Source organism: Psittacula echo (genome assembly GCF_963264785.1).
Source record: "Psittacula echo genome assembly, chromosome: 1".
NCBI lineage: Eukaryota > Metazoa > Chordata > Aves > Psittaciformes > Psittacidae > Psittacula > Psittacula echo.
In genome coordinates this window covers 86,234,689-86,256,047 of record NC_137735.1, presented here as the reverse complement: position 1 = coordinate 86,256,047, position 21,359 = coordinate 86,234,689, and the positions used below count along the sequence as shown (strand labels likewise).

Sequence of the window (21,359 nt, the reverse complement as noted above, 5' to 3'; positions counted from 1 at the left end):
GCGACCCCGCCCCTCCCCTCAAGCCTCGCGAGAACAGGAGGCCCCGCAGCTTCGGGTGACGCCTTGGCTCGGCGGTTGCGGGAGGAGCCTAGCCCGAGGGAGGATGGCCACGGCGGGCGGGCGGCTGTTGTCGGCGGCCGCGGCTCACTCGGGACGGGTATACCGGGCCGTGCCGCGCCTCACACCGGCCGTGCCGCTTGTGCCCTGCCGGAGCGCCACCGTTACCCGCAGCGGCGCCATTTTGCCCAAGCCGGTTAAGGTGAGTGAGGGGCGAGCGGGTGGGGGCGCAGCCAATCGCGGCGTGACGGATGGCAGCGGTGGCCAATCAGAGCGGGAGCACCTGCTGTGGGTGGGGCGCTGCGGGTGAGTGACAGGGAACAGGCTGAGGAGGGCAGCGGCTGGGGCGGGGCGCAGAGGCGGAAGCGGTCGCCAGAGGGAGGGTGATGGGGAGGGCCATGAGGGGCCGGGGTGGTAGTAGTGGGCCCCGGCTCTGGCTGGGGGAGATAGAGACCCGGAGGAGGGGTGGCAGACTGCGCTCCCCGGCAGTACGTGGACTCAGGCACAGCACAACTTACTGGTAAAGCTCGATCTTTTCCAATCGACCTTTCGCAGACGCCCTTCGGTCTCCTCAGAGTGTTCAGCGTCGTGATCCCGTTCCTGTATGTTGGCACTCAGATCAGTAAGAACTTTGCAGCCCTGCTTGAAGAACATGATATCTTTGTCCCAGAGGATGATGACGACGATGATTAACGGGTATATTGTTAACATCACCAGCGATCTGATTATTTATGCTTCCTGTTTGATGCGGGACACAGAGGAGAAACCTCTCACACCAGGAAATGTAGACAGCCATAGCTTGAAAGATGCATTTGCAGTTAAACAGATGGACAGTGCTGCCTCTGGCTACTAACTTTCCTGTTCTTTTTTACCAGAGTAGGCCAGACTAATAATCTGAACGTGGAATCACAACATACATTCATTAGAGACTGAAATAAATTGATTGTGTCTTAGCTCTTGTCATTTGAATCAGAATGAACTGTAGTCAGTGTGTACTGCAGACAGAAAAGAGGGACTTCAGTGTTACTACGTGTCCAGAGAAGAGCAGTGAAGCTGGTGAAAGGCCTTGAACACAAGTCTGATGAGGAATGGCTGAGGGCACTGGGGGGGGTTAGTCTGGAGAAGCTTAGAGAAGATAAGGGGGGAGCTTATCACTTTCTTACAAGTACTTGAAAGGAGGTTATAGGGAGGTCAGGATTGGTCTCTTAACAAGGAATAGACCTAGAGGAAATGGTCTCAAGTTGCACAAAGAGAGGTTTAGATTGGATATTGGGAAATGTTTCTTCCCCAAAGGCTTGTCAAGCATTGGAACAGGTTGCCCAGGGAACCGGTTGAATTGCCATCCCTGGAGGTAGTTAGAAGACATGTAAATGTGGTGCTCAGTGACATGGCTTAGTGGTGGACTTGGCAGTCCTGGGGTAAAGGTTGTACTTGACGATCTTAAGGATCTTTTACAACCTAAACGATTCTGTAATACTATTCTACATGTTTACCTGTTTAAAAGTCTTCTGCTAACTCACAGGGTTACTATTTTAAAGTAAGAGAATCACTTACTGTCTGAAATTCTGATACAGAACTGAACAACTTAAAAGCATTCCAGAATTCATCGGAACAAAGTGTCTGGAGTAGCTGGGACCACTCAGATTCATTGGATACAGGAAGAGCAGAAATGATTCACTTTTCATCTGAAGTCCATTATACTTTCCACCATTTTATGTTATTCCATTTGGCTTGCTCTTGTGTAAAGATTTGAGTTTGGGTGTATTTGATTCCTTATAGAATGAAGAAGCTGTTTCAAAGAAGGTGTTGTAAATAGTGTTGCTTTATAACTGGTTTGGTGCATTCCATTTGATTAAGGGATATTCCAGCATGCACTGCACAGCTAAAACCAAAGAATTAAAGTGTTGTAAAGACTGCAATGACCTGTTTAAAAACTCTTTTTATGTAAACCCCACTTGTGTGGTTCAGGGGGAGGGAGAGGTTCACTGGAGCTCAGTATTGCATATCTGAAGAGTAATCGCTTCTTATTGTATTTCCAGAAGTGTCATGGAAGAACAGAAGGGAAAAAGCCATCAGCAAAGCAATGGTTCCAACATCTGTCGCCTGTGTTTTGTCCTTCCTAAATGGAATGGGGGCTCTATATCCCCTTTGCCAGTGAGTGTCCTGCACATCTGTATGACAGAATCTGTAGATGCGGGTTGAAGGAAGTGCTTGATAGGCCCTGCACCCTCACACACACACATGCTCACCTCAGCAGAGACTGCTTGGGATTCCTTGTATTAGCAGTATGGGAAGCACTTAATTAAAGATCAAGAGATTAAGATGTATGACTTGGTTTTTGTGTTTGGTCTTGAGCATTTGTCTCAACCTTTCTACCTCTACATCTGCTCCACTACAGATGCTCTCTGCATATTTATTTCTTCCTAAGAATACTTTCCATAACTCACCACTCATCTACAGTATGTGGACAGATATTCTAAAGGAAACAGCAGCCCCGTTAAAAGAATGGAGTGCATATTGACACTGGCACTGCAGTTCAAATAATGCTGGTTTACAGCCTAGCACGTCTACCTGATGGAGACTGTATCATTAATTTCACCTCACTGATGATTAACTACAATATTATCACAGAGTTAAAAGTTTTGAGTAGGTTTGGTGAAAAGTTAAGATCACGAGTGGCAAACTAACTCACTGATGTCTTACAGCATTTAATCTCTGAACAGTGAGAATCTCTGAACACTGACTCCAAGTTCCTAGTATTTCCTCGGCAGTTCAATACTTATGTCTGTATGAGCCCTATCATATTTATTTTCTGAATGGGGTATAAACTTCAACTCTTCATATTTACTACTCTAATTAAATCCTTGCATAGTAGACTTTAAAAGGTCTTTTCTACAATTAGGGCATGTGTAGAGTAACTTCAGTCACATCAGACCATGTGCTTTCTCAAATACCTTGAAATACCTTGAGAGGTTAGGAAAAAAATATTTTTATTTTCCCCAAGCCAGCATTACCTCAGTGTCTCTCTCATGGTTTCCTATCACTACATCTGACCTCTTCTCTCCACTTCTCACTTTTCCTTTCAGTATTCATGTAGCGTTAAAAAGTTTCTTCTAATGTTGCACACATTAACATGGCCTATAGTTCAAACAGCCACATTTGCTCCCTTTTTACTTGGCCCTGCTTTCCATGTTTGCTCTGTAACTCTGTAGCTACTGAGAGAAAGAGAGGCTGCAATCTAAGTGAACTGTAACCTAAGAGCTGAAGGCAGCTGGCAGGTTCTTGAGTCGCCGGTGTTCAAGTTGCCCCCTTCATCCCGCAAAAATGCCTAAGAAGGGGTTGCTCCAGTTCATCTGTTCCTGTGAGCTAAACATGGCCCTGCTCCTTTTTTCTATACTGCCAAATTCCTTATCACTATTTTATCCCACCATCTCTCCTGGCCCTTCCTGACTCTCTCAATCCTGTCTTTAAAAACACCACACACAAAGCCCCGACGTACACATCCCTGAGGAGTGCTGCTTTACAGGTCTCAGATGGGGAAGAATGCCCCACTACTTGGGCGTAGATGAAAAGAAGTTTGAGCATACTACAAAGATTCAATGCTGATCACGCATGGGGGAGTTCCAGCACATGAGTTACCTCCTGAAAACCTGTTCTGACTGGTGAGAAAAAAAATTCACCTTACCCTTCTCAAAACAGAGCTAGTGATTCCTGATTCAATTAAGGTGATGATAGGACACCACCTTCTGCAAGGCCTCAGAAGTTCTAATAGAGCCTCCCTATTATAGGCAACAGTGCAAATTCCTATTTTTCCAGGTAATTTCACTTTACAGCAGGGAAATTTACTCTGCTGATCTTTTTATTGCACAAAAGGTGGTATTTGCCTATTGGATTTTATGCTAGTCTCTGTGAGGAAGTAAATGGAGACTAATGTCCAAGTAAAAAACACAAGGTCAACAAAGCAGAGCATGAAATTGCAAAACACTGTATGAATACAGATGGGCCTCAAGCACAAGAATATTTCTGCAACTACTCTGGCCTTTCTGAAGGCCCACTCTTCTATGGGGCTGAGGCTTATGCATGGGGCTGCAGGCTAAACAGAAATCTCTGCAGCCAGGATGCGTTCTGGTGACTCAGCAGACACTCCAGAGCAAGTGATGGGACAAACTCCATCTACTGGAAATGCACACTGGCAAAACTAGGAAATCACAGCTCTTCGTACAGATCATAATTGCATGCACACTAGATTCAGTTAGTCATTAGACTCCTAACATGCTATACAATCTTTCTGTATGGATTTTTTATTTTCTACTGCATAGAACTTCATTTATAATACAAGGCAGGAGGACACAAGAGTCGATCTCTCAGGGATTGTGGCCTGCATAGAATTTGGAAAGAAAGTCTTTAGGTTGTGGGGTTTCCGTCTCGTGGAAATACCTCATGATGTGAGTCCTTTGCTTCCATACATGGATGGTTTCTTGAAGTTCCATTTTTCCCTGCATACAGACAAAATAATTTTAGATTAATTCTCAATTAGAGCCTAAATCTAACTATGAAGCACTATGAAAGGTATTTGAATGCACTTAGAAACACCCTTGAGATAGCTACATCAACAATTCTGTACTCCTAAAGGCTGCCTGCATCACCTATGCTATGACACAAATATATACATTGTTCCTGCCTTGTGACTTTACAGCTTCATGTCTTGTACTAACAAGTTGCTTGTCTCTACAGTGCAGCTTCCCAACCCTGTGCAATAGACAAGGGAACCTTCTTAAAACTTCTCATGTTTCTCTCATGACTGGCACCCCCCCCCCCCCATAAAATTCTACACAACATTCCCAACTTTCATGCACCTCTGATTTTTTTTAGTAGTGGCAAGTTAGCTGTAAAACCAGTAGAACTGCTGCTAAGTGCTTTGCACTGGTATCTCTGCCACAGAGATATCAAACATAACTTCTTCATGACTCTGGTCTAGGAACTATTGTACTGGTTTCAGAGGGTGGCAGGCAGCACGGGGCACAACAAGACTGCCTGGAATTGTCACCTACAATATTATCTAGGGTTTTCTTTCCAGAACTTTTTACTCATGTAAAGACAAACTGTCTGTCTCTTAAGAGCAAGAAATGCAACAGATGAGCACAGCAGTCTCAATTGAAAGCCTTCTAATGCATTAGAACTGCAGAGGTCTGTTTTGATCTCTTGCCCTACTCTTGGCATGCTGATTTTTATGTTGAACCAGACAGGCCTCTTAGGCCTCAGACATGACCAGATGTGTTACAAAGGTGGGGTGTTCTGCCACCCAAAGCCAACCTCCCATCAAGTACTGCAACTTTAATGGATGTTTCAGCATTGGTGAAGAAAACCACATCCCAACATAAGGAAGTACTGTAGAGAGTAGAAAGGTCATATTTAATGCTAAACTAGCTAGCAGCATCTTTCTTCCCTTTCTTTGCCATTGTTTTTAAAATAACCCCAAACCCTAACCCAACAAGAAAATACATGCCAACCAAAAAAACCCACAACAAACTGACAACAAAGTTGGTATTTAAACTATTGTTTTGCTTGCCATACACTTTTAAATATCTGCAATATGGAAGAGCCAGTACACTGTGTGACAGAAATCCACATTCTAGCATCTCTGACTTAGGCGAGCTAAGACCCTACTCCTCTGCACGCTAAAAAGCAGCTTGATCCCTTATCAACAGGTTTGTTGACAGAGATAAACCAATTCGGACTGCAAGAGACAACTTCTCCTTAGCATAAGCTGAAATAAAACTGTCCCTCTCCTCCACCACATTAATTATGGACTCTCACATTCTCTGCTGCTTCAACAAAAAGGGAATAACTTGTTTGTACCTTAATAACCAGCATGTCTACCACCCGTGGGTCTGTAATGTGAGCATTCTTCATGAACATCTCCCGCACCTTGTTACGCCCCTGTTTCACCGTGATGTCCAGCTGGTATAGGTGTACTACAAAAAACACAACACCCACACAGGCTATCTGTCATTACTTTTCATTATTTTTCACTGACAGCATGCAACTCGGCCATATGAAACACTACACAGCCATTTGTTCTTGCAATGTCTGCCAGCTTAATACGATTAAGACACATAAACAACAGCCATAGTACGAGTCCCAGTGCAGTTTTAAGGAAGCAGGCAATCATGCCACACACCCCCGTTCTGGAACGTTACAGCTTAATTTCTCTTTTGCTTAGCTAGGAAAACCGAATGACAAGTAAGGAATGAGACGGGGGTTTCCTGCCCAGACCCTCCGGCAGTGGAGGCAAGCAGGCCGGCGGGGGCCCCACAACCCAGCAGCCGCTGCCAGGCCCCAAACAACCGCGTCCCCTTGTCCCACACGCAGCGGGGAAAGGGCACCGACGGGACTCCTCACCCCCTAGGGTAACCAGCACCCCCGACGGGCCCTTTAAGACCACCGCAGGGTGGCCGTTACGACCTTGAGCTGGCGCTCCCGCCAGCGTATGCGCGGCGGCTGCGCGCCCCTCACCGGTGTTGGGCACCTCGCGGTACCAGGCCCGGTACAGTTCTCTCACTCTCCGCTTCGCCTCGCCCAGGTCCCGGCTGAAGATCGGCTTCACCAAAGCAGCCGCCGCTCCTTTACCCGCGACCGCCATCTTGTTGCAGCCGCCACCTCCGCACCGACCCTCCGAGCGGCGCATCCCGCCCCCTCCCCGCTGCCGATAGGATCGCGCGCAGGACTGGCGACTTTCTATTGGTCGGCTGAGCTGCCACTCCAGCCTTCTTGGCCGACAGTCTCCTATCCCATTGGTCAGCAGAAAAGCCAATCACCACTGGCTGCGCGGAGCAGGATCAGGCTGGGTGGGCGGGTTCGTGGTGTGTCCCGCGTCCCGGGGGCGTTTCGGCCTGTGCCGGCAGGCTAGGCCCGAGATGGGAGGCGGAAGGTGAGGGAAGGGGAGCGGAGCAGGGCGCTGGGGTCGGTACGAGGAGGGGCAGGGGTAGTCTCGCAAGGCTCCTCGCCGCTCGGGTCAGCCTCCCTGGGGGGACTGTGCAGGACTACCGCAGGCCGTGGGGTCACCTGCAGGGTGACAGGAGGCAGCAGAGCGCTCCTCAGCAGGGACCCCGTTCTCACAGCAGCCCCCTTCTCATACTTGCCCTACCTGCTCCCAGCCCAGCACCAGCTGGGTGACTTGTACGGCCGTTTTTGGCTTGGAGAACTTTGGTTCCGCTTCCCCATTATCAGTGCTAGATCTGTGTTGTGCAGCAGTGACCTCTTTGTCCCCTTTTGCCCTCCAAAACGCCACACCAGCTAACGTTTGCACATGAAGGTTGACTTTCAGTGCATTCTTGAGTGCTAGAAAGACAGTCCTTACTCTTGGTATAGCTACACTGTTTATCCAAATACTTGAGTGCTGGAAACCTTTCTGTTTGAAGTGTAGTTAACTGAACCCCCTGTGGCATGGGGTTGGAACTAGATGATCTTTAAGGTCCCTTCCAAGCCAAACCGTTCCAAAACTCTATAAAAATTTCTCTTTAAAAACATTTATGTGTGTGCTGGTAGCCATAAACCCGAACGTGTTCAGTGTGGTGTCATTGAGCCAACCAGAAGAGTAACGCTGAAAGAACCTTGAAAGAAACAGGTCTGTTGCTGACTGTAAGAGGAGAAATGTCAAGCGAGTAGCCAAGGCAGGTGTACAGGAGGGCTGTGAGAGAACCACAAAGAGAAGGGGTGAGAAATAAGACTTTCTATATTACTTTTATTCTTTCAGGCTATCTTGTAGATGAAAAGCATAAATGTGCAGTTCCTGTGAAGTAAAACCTTTTAACAGCAAGATTAATAAGCATTTGTGAAAATCAGGGATTTTCATAGCTTCTAAAATTAGTGTTAGAATACAGATATGAATGTGTGAAACATGCCCTCAGTTTCAGAGATTTTCTTTTACTAGTGATTATGCATAGATGCTCATTTCTGCTATGGTCATTTCAGCCATGTGGATAAAAAGCAGCAACTAATCTAATCATCGCCGTATCTTAACACCTTGCAAAACAATTTGTCATGAATATTGCAGGAGGAAAGGTAGCTCTGAAATCTACAACTGGACTCCCCTGGGCACCAGGCGGAGGCACACGCTGCTGTGGGACAGCACCTCATGGGAGGCAGGGTGGCTGGGTATGCAGTGGGGCTAGCAAGGAGGAGCACAGGCCAGGAGGACCTTAGAGATATTTCCAAGGTGGTTTTTTGTTCCTAGAATTGGCAAGACCCCAGGGTTGTATTTTAGCCTTGTTTTTTTCAATAAACTAATTCAGGACTAATAATTCTTTCGGCAGCTGTGCACTCAGTGAACTGCTTCTGAAACTGGTAAGAGCCCAAAGTACAGCAGAGCTGGCTAATGAGGTACATACGTACTTGCAGATTTGATCATAGTTCATAACTTGCTATGGCTGTCCCATTCAAGATCCAGGTCTGGAATTAAAGAGGTCTTGAGTGGAACCTGGCATGGTCCTGCCCTAGCCCTGCAACCTTCCTGATGCAGTTTGCATTGGTGGAGGCATGTCAGTGAAAGGAGAGCGGTGCACATTTATCTTGGGATAGCTTGTACCAGGAATGGGTGTGGGGAGCTCGTGAGGGCAAAGTGACCATCCTCCCGTGGCCTGGGCTGGTCTTTGGGGAGCACAAAGGTGAATTTCTGCAGGAGGGTGGTAAAGAAGATAAAGAGCTCCATCCTAGCCAGCTGTTCCCCCAGGCAGACACGGCGACCTGCAGGAGAGAGAGTAGAAAAGTGTCCGTGAAAGAGGATATTAAACTGCAGTGGAATCGTGGCAGGAGGAACAGATCACTCCTCCTGCTATGCCTCCGGCTTCCAGCTGGATCCTCCTCTCAGATTTACCTGCTGAGAAAGGCAGGAAGGCCTCTGGCTTCACAAACTGCCTGTTTGCATCCAGGAAGTGCTCAGGGTAGAACTCGTTTGGCTTCTCCCAGAATGCCTCATCCTTCAGCACGGAAGACAAGTTAGTGATGACTGTCGTCCCCTGCACAAGAGGAAATAAGTTACGTGAGAACAGCAGCATTATCTTGACACCATGGATCCGTGCCGGTTCCCCTTTAGTCTGTTTCTCCCATCTAATAGCAACCATCATTTGGTGCTTCAGAATATGGCACCAATCTCCTCTTCAGTATCTTATTTAAACAGAGGTAAAGCAGGGCACTTTTCCAGTGAGGTGTGATGCCTGCCCTATGCTCTGAAGCATTTGAACTTCAGCAGTGGGTATCTTTACAAAGGCCATTGCATGCAAATGTCGATTTTGTGGTTACACAGTGGAAATAGCCTCTGCTTATCAGATCCTCCTGGACTATTTGTGTAGCCAGAGAGAAAAAGCTGACTGCCTGACTTCAAAGCCAAACTTTCGCAGGGGCCATAGGAAATGGCAAAGCTTTCTTGTTGCATGTGTCAATGTTATTGATATTGCAAGGTTAAAAATAAAATCCCAGGCTTGCGTTACTGCCAGGGCAGCTGCCCGGCACAGTGGCAGTAGACTGAATGCCAGTGGAATTTGAATAGCTTCAGGGATTAGAGTTTTAAGTACTACCATCTTAGGAAAGCCAGTAAGCTGGTGCCATGTGCCTGCAGTGAGCCTATTAGGCTCTGTTATGTTCTCCCTCCAACACGGACAGTGAATATCACAGCTCATCAAGAGGAAAGCAAACCTTTGCATTGAGCTGCCACTGCAGTTGAGTTCCCAAATAAACAGCTCAAACCCAGAGCACAAATGTGACCATCTGCCTGGATTTAGCATTTCAAAATGCCCTACTTCAGTGCTCACCAGTGATTCTACTTTGGGTTCAGCAGTGCACTGCTGCAGATTTGTGTGGGGTCACCCATACCCCATGCCTAGTCTGCACAGGGAGAGAATGCTGCATTGCCTATCTGGTCATGGTCACCTTGGGAATGAAGAAGCCTTGCAACTCCGTGTCCCGGTACGTCATGTGAGGTAGTCCAATAGGAACAATGTCCCCCAAGCGTTGTGTTTCATGGATCACAGCATTGGTGTAGGGCATGTTCACTTGGTCCTTCTTAGTAGGTGATTGCTCTCTGCCAATCACTCTATCAATCTCTGCTTGGACCTTACCTGGAATCAAAGCAGCTGTGGAATTAGAATGCCCTTACATAAACAGAAGTACAAGCTGTAGGAGGGCTGGCAGCATGAGATTGTAGACACTGGTTGGAAGCCGGACATGCAATTAGAGAAAGCAAGAGAAGCTAGAGGGGAATGCATTTGTTTTCAGTTTTCTTTATGTACAGTGTCTTTAACAGAGCACTTGATGTGCTACCCTACCCCTTCTCTATGCAGCTGAAAGGGTACCTGGGCATGTGGCAGTAGAAAATTAAACAAGATTAGCATCTGTCCCAAATACTGGAAGAAGAGTACTCTGGACACTGAAAGTCCCCAAGTAGCCTTCAAAATGAAAGCTAGAGCGAGCTTCCCCTTCCAACTCCAGTCTTTTTATGAGGGCTTTCCCCCTGCCACCTGTCCCTGCCAGCACAGCTGCATTTGGGAAGGGTTTCTCCTTGTTTCTGCTAGACAAACTATTGCCAAAGCTGTTCCTCATTCCAAGAGCCCCAAACCATGGACACATGTTCAGTCTCCCACAGAAACATGAGTTTTGAAGGGAAGACGCCACACCTCTGCCTGTCTTCTGACTTACTCTGTATTTCCGGGTGGAGAATCATGTACAGTACTGCCCACCGGAGAGTGGTGGAGGTGGTCTCAGAACCAGCTGAAAATAAGTCTGCGGTCACCAGACGAAGGTTGTGATAGTTGAAACCACTCTTTTCAGCCTCCTTACCCTGTGGAGGGCAAACAAGTGGGTGATAAGAGCTGGGATAGTCGCTGGGTGAGAAGACCATTGTTCCAGAGAAGTACTGAGAAACACTAGATCCATTTTTGCTGACCAAGAAGTTCACTGGGGGGGTAGAGCACAATACAGACCATAGTCTCTGTGTGACTGATGTACTTCACTAACTGTGTTACCTCCTGTATTTGAAGGTCATCAGTCATGTCCTGTATCCTGAGAGATGAAAGCTATGCTTGCCTTCAGGACAGAAGTGAATGCCTTGTGCTCTCAACTCAGACAGGAGCCCCCCCCCCCCACTTGCTATGAGATCCTCCCTCAGAGAAGGTGGAACACAGTTATTGAGATTTGATCAGATCATAAAACTCACACAGTAGAGAGGAGGCTGCATTGATGTTGCAAATGCAAAATGAGCAGTATCTTGAGTGGGTTCTCTATAGCTGTGCATTACAGATTATCTGCTTCTGCCCTGCTATTTTCTTACAATTAAAAAGAAAAAAGATCAGGGTATTATTGCTGCCTATTAAGTCTGCAACACCAATTTCAGCAAAACTGGTCTGTCATCCAAATGCTAATTGAGCTCAAATTTGTTAGCATATGAGATATGACAAGCTCTCTGCATGAGTTCATCTGCTTGTCTTTCCTAATCCTCTTTACACTTTCCTTTCCTAGGGACTGGCTTCTGTTAAGTTATGCTGTATATTTTGATGCTGTTGTAGTATGGAGAGCAATTAATAAGGCATTTAAGACTCAGCTGTTACTCCAATAAAAGATCTTTGGCAAGGAAGCTATGGGGCTGACCCAAGTTAACCCAGTAGGATTTATCAGACTGGCTGATCAGGGGACCTTAGTGACAAGAGGCAACATGGTCAGGCTCATGTCCACCCCCAAATAGTACTGCTCAGTGCAGAGTAACTAACGTAGGTCACGTTGCTCTGCCTGTGCATGGACTGGAGGTGCCCAGTGCCCACAGCACAGCAGGGTTTGTTATGCAGAGCAGCAGTCCAGAATGAGGACTTGGGTGGTGGAAGCAATTTGCAGGCTGCATTTGCTACTATTGCTCATCTGGCACTTGAAATTTAGTGAATGCATGTGTAGAAATATGTTGTGGATGGATGGGCTGATGCAAGTACCTTTGATGTCATACTGACTTCATGCCTGATTGAATCAAAGGAAAGACTCCTTTTAATTTCAGTAAGGTTCAGATTTCCCTTCATCTGATCTGTAGGGAGCTAGGTCTTAGCAAGCAATTCAAAGACACACATCTCAGAGGAGATGCTGTCTTTCCTAGTCCTAACTTGTTTTAAAAGCAGGCTGCGGACTGGGCAAAAAGCCGGTCTGTTGCTGGAGTTTTGTAACCAGTTTTGGGTCAGTCAATTGTCGAAGCACTGACGTACCCAGAACCTTGCATGTTCATCTGTTCCCTGGTGCAAACTTGGAAATATCAGTAAATTCTCAATCATTGCCTTTTAAATGCCTTCCAAGTGCTGTGGGCTGGAAAAAAGGGAGTTGCTAGACTCTGAGGGGAATGTGAAGGCAGAAAATGGGAGCAAGCATCAGCAGATAATATGGCGTCTTAATAAAGCAGGTTACAGCATGAAGAAGTTAACACCTTCTCAAGGTAAAACATGGAATTAAAAGACAGGAAATAGTAAGAGGGTTTATACAGCTTTATGAGGAAAGTCAGCTTCTATCAATGAGCTTAAATAGGCAGAAGAATTGCCCCAGAACCTAAGGGTCTGCTGGCATCACCCTACCTTCTTCATTTCCTTTAAAAACGCATCAGTGAAATCTCGGACGTCAGCAGGGTTCCAGGTCTTAATGTGCTTATCTATGAGCACATCTATGAAGTCCATGAATGCTTTTTGTCCTCGAAAGACTTTCTGTGGCACTCCAGGGATACGCAACAAAATGGGCACCACATTAAGAAGCTGAGATGTCAGAACCAAAGAGAGAGAAGATATTATGTGATACAGGAAGAATAATAATGAAAGCATAAGCAACAAAGGGCAGCTTCTTACAGAACATACTATGGTCTTGGTTTACCTGAGTCAGGAATCCAGTTTCTTCATGCAGGGAGTTTTCAAACAAATGTAACAGCTTCTTGAATGTCTCATCACCATAGTCGAAGCGCTCTCCATAGATGGTGGTGCAGATCACGTTGCAGACAGCATTATTGACAAGAAAACGTAAATCGAAAGGATGACCTAAAAATGGAAATGGATATCGAGCAATGAAGCTAAGCAACACCAGGCTGTTGGACCTCAGCTGTCAGCCACAAGAATACACAAAGGCCTTCTTCAGGCCTTCTAGAGAAAGCCACTCGAAGTACAAATGCATCATACTAGGAAGTGAAAATCTTCTCATCTCCTTCTACTATTTGGTTGATCCTTGTTAAGAGCAGCAAACTCCTCAAAAAGCTGAGTTGCAGGGTAGTTCTGTGACTTGACAGATTACCTTTGCTTTGTGTCTAGGTGACAGACGATGCTATTGCATGTGATAATATCAATGTGTTCCACTGAACTTCATAAAGGTAATAGTTACACAGCTCTAGGAATAATTATGTATTTTACCTCTTTATATCTATTTATTTCCTGTTTCAAATGGACTAGTGTTCATTCACTTCACTGGAATGGGTTGCCCAGGGAAGTTGTGAGTGCTCCATCCTTGGTGGTGTTCAAGGCCAGGTTGGATGAGGCCTTGGGTGGCATGGTTTAGTGTGAGGGGTCCCTGCCCATGGCAGGGGGGTTGGAACTAGATGATCTTAAGGTCCTTTCCAACCCAAACCATTCTGTGATTCTATGAAATGCAAATTAGATCTGGTGACTATCCTCATCACTGTGTTAGAATGCAAGATAGACTTGATCAATGGCAAAATGTATACCTAGTGTTACAGTAGCCCTACTGTGTAAATTAGCAGTGGCTTCCAGGTAAAGCAGGTCCCTAATGCTTATAGACTAGAAACACTGCATGTGCTTAGGAAGAGATCAATCCGGGTTGGATCAAGCCTTAGGTGGCATGGTTTAGTGTGAGGTGTCCCTGCCCATGACAGAGGGGTTGGAACTAGATGATCTTAAGGTCCCTTCCAACCCTAACTATTCTATGATTCTATGAGATCACTGCTTGCAAACAAGAGTAGCTGTAGTATTACTTCTTTCTCTGCATCACTGTGTTGCCTTTTTCTATGATTTCTCCATCCTTCTGGATGTGACAAACCTTTTTCAGTGTTAACTGCAGCACACAGAAATCGAGCTTCCTCCATCACTCGCTCCTCCAAGGATTTCTTTCCCATCCCAAAGTCTCTCAAGGTAGAGAATGTGAATTTCCTTAGCTCCTTCCAGACATGCCCGTATCTTGCTCCAACAATCCCTGGAATTATGGATGAGGAAGAAATGTCAGGAGCTCTGACCTGCACATGAAGCAAAGTTCACTAGAGATTGGCAAATGTGAGTTTGGAGGTACAGGTCTGTGTGGATAAATGAAAGGGTCTGATCTTGTACAGCTTGTTCATACAGCAGTTTTAAATCAGGTTACTGTACCTTCAGGTGCGTTGTGTATGGCTAGTGAAGGTAGAGAGGGCATTCAATGAGAGCAAGTGCCGCTAAGGATAAAGGAATCGTTCCCCAAAACCATTCGGCATTACACCCTTAGCTGGTGTAAGCTTATGCCACTGCACAGCAGCTGAGGATGGATGCTGGATAATGCTCTGTCTTGGGAAAAAGTTACCTTCTTTTCTTGTGACGATGCCGCACACACAGTGTGTGAGCACAAGCACTAACCACTGCGTGTTGGGAGCTACCAGCTCCAATGCTGGCAGGAAAGTTGTAGTACAGATAGTGTCCTAACACTGCTGCAGAGGTGTGTGCTAGCACCTGGAGCTGTACTACAGCCACTAAGGGGAGCCCCTTTTTGTCAAATCTGATTTTGTCACCACCAAAGAGTGGCAGACATACAAAGAGGTTGACCAGAGGGACAAGAGAAGGTGGCACCATACTGAAGAAACCTTCCATCTACCCAGTCCTCCTTGTGCTAGTGCCAGCAGAGAATGTCCCTTTCCAAGGGACTTGCCTTCAGATTTATCTCCATAGCCCAGATGTTCGTACATTGGGAAGTACGGCCGGTCAGCAAAGTCCTCTGATCTGTGGACCAGGGCTTCCTTCACTGTTTTATACCCGTTCAGTACTACTATGTTGGTCCAGCAGTTCTGGAGACGGAAGATGTTTCCAAACTTCTTGTGAAGCTGCCAAGATAAAAAAGTACATCCCTGAAAAAGAGCTGAATGTAACATCAAAATTATCACCATATCCTTCCTTAGAGCCTCTATTTTCTAGTGATTTTTGACATGCTTTCATTAGGAGACCTTCAGCTGATCTTTAACCTCTGTCTTTGTAGTGCAACAGCTGAAAGCAGTGCCAAACAGCAGCTGAAGCAGGGATCAATGTTCTGTGAGCACAAAGTTTTAGAATACACCTGTCCTGGCCAAACTGCAGCTGTGACCATTAAGCAAGTCTTTTGGATTTTGTCTGACAACACAAGCTCAAGGACCTTTATGAGGATTTTCAAAGGCTGCATGCTCCACAAGGAGTTATTTCCTAATACTTGTATTTATTTTGATGTGAAAGACAAGTTTTGAGTTGGTCTGCTTCTGCCAAAAGGAAATATTGATGATAAGCTGATAGGTATTGTATTTTTTTTTAATATGCATTTGTCCTGGGTTCAGCAGTGGCAGTCAGTTTTTTGTTTTTTTTTCCTTCTTAGTAGCTGTTGCAGTACTGTGTTTTTGACTTTTGGCTTGGGAACAAAAAAAAACTGATAACACCGATGTTTAGACTGACCAAGGATTTTGTGAGTCTCATGCTCTGCCAGGGAGGAGGAGGGGCCGGGAGGAAGCGGGGACAGGACACCTGACCCAGACTGGCCAAGGAGGTGACCACAGCACGTCATGCCAGGGGATGGAACTGGGAGCTACCCGGAAGGGCACGTCCCCTGGTCGGGCGGGCTGTCTTTTCCGGCGGGCGGTATCGTATTCTTTTCCTTGTTATTTCCTTTATCATTATTACTATTAGTGGTAGCAGTAGTGATTTGTGTTATACCTTAGTTATTAAACTGTTCTTATCTCAACCCGTGGGAGCTGCATTCTTTTGATTCTCCTCCCCGTCCCTCCAGAAGCGGAGGGAAGAAAGGTGGGGGGGGGGGGGGCAGTAGACTGCGTGGTTCTGATTTACAGCTTGGGCTTAAACCACGACAGCATTTGTTCCTGAAAGATCAACCCAGAACACGGTTCCCAGAAACCTGGTTGGAAGAGGCAATTCCACACTGGAATTCAGGTCAACTTTCTCCCTAAAAGGAGCATGCACATGTAGTAGGACTGGTAACTGGCACACAGCCTGTGCCTATTGTGATCTGTAAGAGGTGTAGTACCGACAGCAGGATGGCTGCACAGGTAACTGTGTCAGCCATACCCTCACTGTGGGAGCTTGCCGTGGAGCTAAGTCCCCTCTAGGCAGACAAGCCCTTTGACTGGTCATAGACTCCTGGGAAGGCAGGTCGAAGCTCCCCTGCTAGTCAGCAACACTGAACAAAGCACTCAGGAGTGTGTTGTTGGAAGACAGTGCAGTAGTAGCAATGCCCCACAGAGTGTGCTCTGTTTTCTTTCTCTTTTTTCCTGTCTTCTTTCTTTTTTTTTAGTTAAAAAGCTAAATGTCTTTATTTCTGCACTGTAGCGATGCAAGGAACTGAAGTACTTAAGACCGTATTTGCAGTGGGGTTGGAAAGGGAATTAGCACTTTACTGGCACTTAGAAAAACATCATTAAAAGTGATTAGTGGTCAAGAGATTGCAGCGAGCATGACCCTGACGTGATGTGATTTGAAAGCAGTAATCTTTTGGACTATGTGCAAGGAAAGAATACAAATGCTATATTTAGTCTCTCCATTTGTCAGATTTTGGACAGACAGTTGAACGATGCCTTCCTAGAAAAAAGGTCTTTAGAGTTTGCAGACTGAAGCACAAAACCCCCATGGTTTATCAGCTGCAAGCTGTGCTGTGCTTTTCCTTTGAGGAAAGATAAGCCCTGACTTTCAATAGGAACACTACCGAGAGTCTGGGCATCGCTGCTGGGGCAAATCCTGAAAGCTGATCCCTTTAACGGAAACTGTTGTATGCCTGTAGGTGTGCTTAAGTAACTCGCAGGGAAGTCTGCCACTCCTGCAGCTACATCCCCAGCCCACAGATACTTGCTTGTCTTCCCTTGTTTGTACATCTCCCTGTTCCCTTGCCCCTCCATCTGCCCACGTTTTAAGTTGGTGGCCAGCTTTACAGCAGAACAAGCATTGTCTGTCACTGGGGGCATGACAGCATCTCCCACTGAGCTCATGCAGAGATCGGGAGATGGACGCTGGCTGGTGTTGGTGTGTGATTATCTATTTATCTGTGTGAACCAGGTCAGTCCTTAGGCAGTGATGTGCTTTGCCTTGGACTTTGGAGAGGGCATTGTCCTTCAGCTTTGTGCAAAGGTAGATCGCGCCAGGGCATCCACCCCCAACCTGGACCCATGGCTGTGTGAGGGGTGCTTCATCATGGGGGTCAGCACTGACCTGTTTGAAGGAGTGGTGGGGGTTGTGGTAGTCAATGCTCAGCATGGTCCCAATGAATGGCAGTGACACTGGACCTGGCGGGTAGCGGCTCCATTTCCTCCTGCGCTTCATGAAGTCAAAAAGTAAGGTAAAGAATGTTAGAAGAACTCCCAGGGTAGAGAAGTTGCTCCAGAAGGACGACAGCTGGGACCCCAGCCACAGGAGCAATGCCATTTCATAGCCTGTCTGCTCCTTGGTCTTCCTCCTTTGACCCAAGACTGTTTCTGTCCTCTCCTCTCCTCTCCTCTGTTCTCCTCTGTTCTCCTCTCTCCCTGCAGTTGCTGGACTTTGAATGTGGGACTTGGCTCAAACCCATAGCTCCTCCTCTGCTCAACTCAGCCTTTGGGGAGGGCCATGCCTCCTCTTCCTTCTCCTCCAAAGCCAGAGCTCAGAGTTTTTTCCCTGCCAGAGGCAGTTCCTGCAGTTTGCCCTGTGTGGGGCAGGGCTGGGTGAGGTCCACGTGCTTGAGTGCCCTCTCCCACAGCCAAGGTGGGATCACAACAAGCGACCCAGACTTGCTGCATTCTCGTGGGTGATTTTGACTTTAAATCTGTGTCGCCCCCTTGTTTGTACAGACGAGTCGTTGGAGAAGCAGTTCCAAAGCACAGATCACCCAGATTTCTGTTTGCAGGGCTGAGGATTTGTTCCATTGAAACCTGAGAAAGCTCAGGTTAGGTCAAGCTTTCTGTTACAGAAAGCACTTGTCACAGAAATTAGCCTAAAATGGTGACCTGAGACTTTAAAGGTCCTTTATGTTTCTGGCAATAACAATCTTTATCCAGCTCCAAATGTCAGTCAGCACAATGACCTTGATTTTTGTAGTATACAGCTCAGCTACAAGGGAGAAAGCACATGTATTGCAAGAAGCCTCGTGTTTCCAGCCTTTGGGGTAGCAGTAATGCAAACGCAGTTATGGAGACAGCCAAAGTATTTCCTAAAGCAGCACAGCTGTGTGCTGCTGGCATCTCTGCCATCTGAGATCAATAAAGCTCACTCTTATAACAGTTAGTTCTAGCTAAAAAGAAGCAGTAAACCCATCACAGTTTGATCTGTGATCTCAGCGTGATCAGACAAAAGCTCCTAATGGAGCAATTGCTGGCAGCAGTGATGGAGAGCTCAGACTGCAAAGTGATGCACCTGCAAAGCCTGTGCAGCCAGCTCTGGTGTGCAGCCAGGGGAGGCACCTGAATGCTCATGATCTCTGCAGGGCTCCCCTCAGGTCCCCTCACTGGAGTCTCTACAGCATGATCCTGCATGTCCCTTGTGAAGGCATCATGACTAAGGATTCATCTCAACTATCTGTAAACAAATGTATGCAGCATGGGAAACAACCAGGGGAATTACCAGCCTCCCCCTTCCACCCCCTAAACAGCAGGATAGTGATTTCATTTGGATTAGAGAGACATGGTGGGATAGTTCACATGAGTGAAGAGCTGCCATAGATGGACATGGTCTCTTCAGGAAAGACAGGCTAGAAACGGTGAGGAGCAGTTGTGCTTTATGCAGAGGAGTGCCCAGAGCTTTGCTGGGGACAAGTGATGAGCCAGCTGAGTGCAAGCAGAAGGAGGCAAAGCAACGCAGGCAATGTTGTGTGAGTCACTACAGGCTACTTGATCAAGGAGAGGAAGTCAATAGAGTCATCTCATACAGTCACAGGCCTTAGGACTGACTCAGGGGTGTACTCTAACTGGAACAGCTGTATGGTCAGGCACAATCCAAGTGGTTTCTGGAGTGTGCTGAAGACAATTTCTTGACACAGGCAATCAAAACAACGAAGGGAGGTGCTCTGCTGGGTTTGCAGTTCACAAAAAAGGAAGGATTGGTCTGGGACATGGTGGTCGAGGGTAAGTTTGCCAGCACCAACCATGAAACCTGAAATATTAAATCCTGCAAGACGTTAGCAGGACAAAGAGCATTACTGCTCTTGCCTTCAGGAGAGGAGAGTTCACCTTGTTCAGGGTTCTCCTTGGCAGGATCCCAAAGAGAGGTGCCCTGGAGGGCAAAGGAGCCCAGGACAGCTGGCTGTTCTTCAAGGGCAGCCTTCGCAAAACATGAAAGCCATGCATGTGATTTATTAACTTGACTTTGGCAAAACCTTTAGCACCATCTCCCACAGCATCCTGATAGCTAAATCAGTGGGATACAGACTGGCAAAGTCCACCATAAAGTGGGTGGATGATTGTTCAGACTGTGGGGCTCAAAGAAGTGGGATCAGGGGTACAGAGTCCCGCTGGTGGCTGGTCGCTAGTGACATCTCTTACGTATCTACACTGGGGCTGCTGAAGTTTAACATACTTATTAATGGCCTGGATGATGGGACAGAGTGCGCTCTTAGGAAGCACAGCCTGGGAAAGCTAACAAGAGCCAAAGTATGCCAGCAGCTCAGTCTGGGATTTTTTTGGCTTTTGAGTACCCACCACGTTTTGAACACCTCTGCTGTGAGCTCTTAGAAGGCAGAGCTGCAGCCGTCCTGTACTCAGGGGACTGTCTGTCTGGAGTTGGAGATGCCTGAATGCTAAAAGGTGATCAAGGGGTTCCTCTCACACTGTTTTTCATAACCCATGCACTCAGATGACAAGTGAAAAGGTGGGAAATGTAGTTCCAAGAGCATCAGTGGACATTTCCTGGACACCCCACTGGTAAAAGGACGTTACCCTGCCCATTTCAATTTATTTTGAGCTCCAACTTTATGAACTTCAGCTAAAAAACATCCAGCTGTATTCTTCCCATTTTGCTTATCTTGGCCAGAGCCAAAGGCTGTCTGACTTCAATCACCTCCAGGCTATAAGAGGATGGTTGATTGGAATTCGGGAAGTGGATTTGCTTTTAATGAGCATCACCCTACAAGACCACCAGAAGAGTAACTCTTCAGCTGCTTTTCATCCTGTGGCTCAGCCTTGACATAAGGTAATGAAGTTGCAACCTGAGAAATGCACACGCAATTTAAACCTTTCCAAAGGTCTCTGGGTAAATGATCTTTTCCTCTACCCCCTTCAGGCTGCAGACTAGACAGCTCCTCCACTTTTGGCTAGTAGCATGGACTGCCAATGGACTGCCAATGGACTGCCATTCCCGCAGAGGACTGGAGAAAGCGCTGCAGCTTAAGTAATTTCAAAAGAACAGTTTTCAAAGCAAGCAAAGAAACAACAGACATCAAATTGTCTGAGAGAGTGAAAGAGAAAATTGTAATTCTCCTTCTGAAGACTGAAAGATGTTCATTTGCATTTCTTTTCAATAAAGCAATATTTTGAGTGATTTTCAAGGCAGGGAAAAGCCCCTCCAAATCCATCCATACTGATTTTAGCTGCCTGCAGCCCCTCTGTGCACCTCTTTGACTGTGCACAGTCAGTTAAGAGATGAGCTAAGTGAGGTTACAGCAGTTGTATGCAGACATCGCCATTCTTTGACTGGAGAACCTGCAATACAAAGAGAAGGGTAGCTTTAAGAAAAAAGACCTTTAGTAATACTGCAAAATGAGGCATCCAGAAGTCAGGTAATGCACAAGCTGCCTGCACAATTTTAATTGAGCCTTTTGTCTGTATGTTCCGTAAGGTCACTTTTAATTATGATCTCATGGTATTTTTCTCTTTCTGAAGGACCCTACCTTTATTCAGTGTATAGGATTGATGATAATCATTTACTAATCCTGTTTTAATTATAGTATTTGGTTTCAAAGCCTATTTTGCCACCCACTATTCACACTCTCCCCGTGAGGGTGTTTTCGTTGGGCTTTTCCACAGGGATCATCCATGGCTGCATGGGTTCAGAGCAGGTAGTCTTTTGCACTCACAGCATCCCTCTGAGGTGTCTCCAATGGAGAAAACGGAA

The 21,359-nt window shown here is 46.5% G+C and overlaps 3 protein-coding genes across 4 annotated transcripts; 1 reads left to right on the top strand and 2 right to left on the bottom strand.

The window, feature by feature from the left end:
• The first annotated feature begins 5 nt into the window (after positions 1–5).
• Positions 6–2,384, top strand: SMDT1 (single-pass membrane protein with aspartate rich tail 1). 2 transcript variants are annotated; one of them, XM_080619435.1, is made up of 3 exons: positions 21–259; positions 613–753; positions 2,097–2,384. In XM_080619435.1, exons 1-2 carry the CDS (start codon positions 104–106, stop codon positions 748–750), a joined length of 294 nt encoding a protein of 97 aa, XP_080475561.1. In that variant the 5' UTR covers positions 21–103; the 3' UTR covers positions 751–753; positions 2,097–2,384. The 2 variants fall into 2 exon arrangements, with proteins under 2 accessions (XP_080475560.1, XP_080475561.1); XM_080619434.1 differs by lacking the exon at positions 2,097–2,384 and having other exon boundaries at positions 6–363; positions 613–750.
• A 1,951-nt stretch (positions 2,385–4,335) lies between these two features.
• Positions 4,336–6,755, bottom strand: NDUFA6 (NADH:ubiquinone oxidoreductase subunit A6). Its single transcript, XM_080638955.1, has 3 exons — positions 6,574–6,755; positions 5,917–6,032; positions 4,336–4,553 (listed from the first exon to the last, which is right to left on the bottom strand). Exons 1-3 carry the CDS (start codon positions 6,743–6,745, stop codon positions 4,422–4,424), a joined length of 420 nt encoding a protein of 139 aa, XP_080495081.1. The 5' UTR covers positions 6,746–6,755; the 3' UTR covers positions 4,336–4,421.
• A 1,868-nt stretch (positions 6,756–8,623) lies between these two features.
• Positions 8,624–17,705, bottom strand: CYP2D6 (cytochrome P450 family 2 subfamily D member 6; the record flags this gene model as incomplete). The annotated part of the gene is made up of 9 exons (XM_080613726.1): positions 8,624–8,802; positions 8,933–9,074; positions 9,985–10,172; positions 10,750–10,891; positions 12,654–12,827; positions 12,943–13,103; positions 14,113–14,265; positions 14,965–15,136; positions 17,493–17,705. The coding sequence occupies 9 exons, from the start codon at positions 17,703–17,705 to the stop codon at positions 8,624–8,626; spliced, it is 1,524 nt and encodes a 507-aa protein (XP_080469852.1).
• Positions 17,706–21,359: the final 3,654 nt, after the last annotated feature.

Excerpts from the sequence above, each read along its gene's own strand:
- SMDT1 (XM_080619434.1), top strand. The coding sequence starts at position 104 with ATGGCCACGGCGGGCGGGCGGCTGTTGTCGGCGGCCGCGGCTCACTCG. Across the intron at positions 364-612 it reads CTGTGGGTGGGGCGCTGCGG|ACGCCCTTCGGTCTCCTCAG; the intron begins GTGAGTGACAGG and ends GACCTTTCGCAG.
- NDUFA6 (XM_080638955.1), bottom strand. The coding sequence starts at position 6,745 with ATGCGCCGCTCGGAGGGTCGGTGCGGAGGTGGCGGCTGCAACAAGATG. Across the intron at positions 6,033-6,573 it reads CCGCGAGGTGCCCAACACCG|TACACCTATACCAGCTGGAC; the intron begins GTGAGGGGCGCG and ends TGTTTTTTGTAG. Across the intron at positions 4,554-5,916 it reads TAGACATGCTGGTTATTAAG|GGAAAAATGGAACTTCAAGA; the intron begins GTACAAACAAGT and ends GTCTGTATGCAG.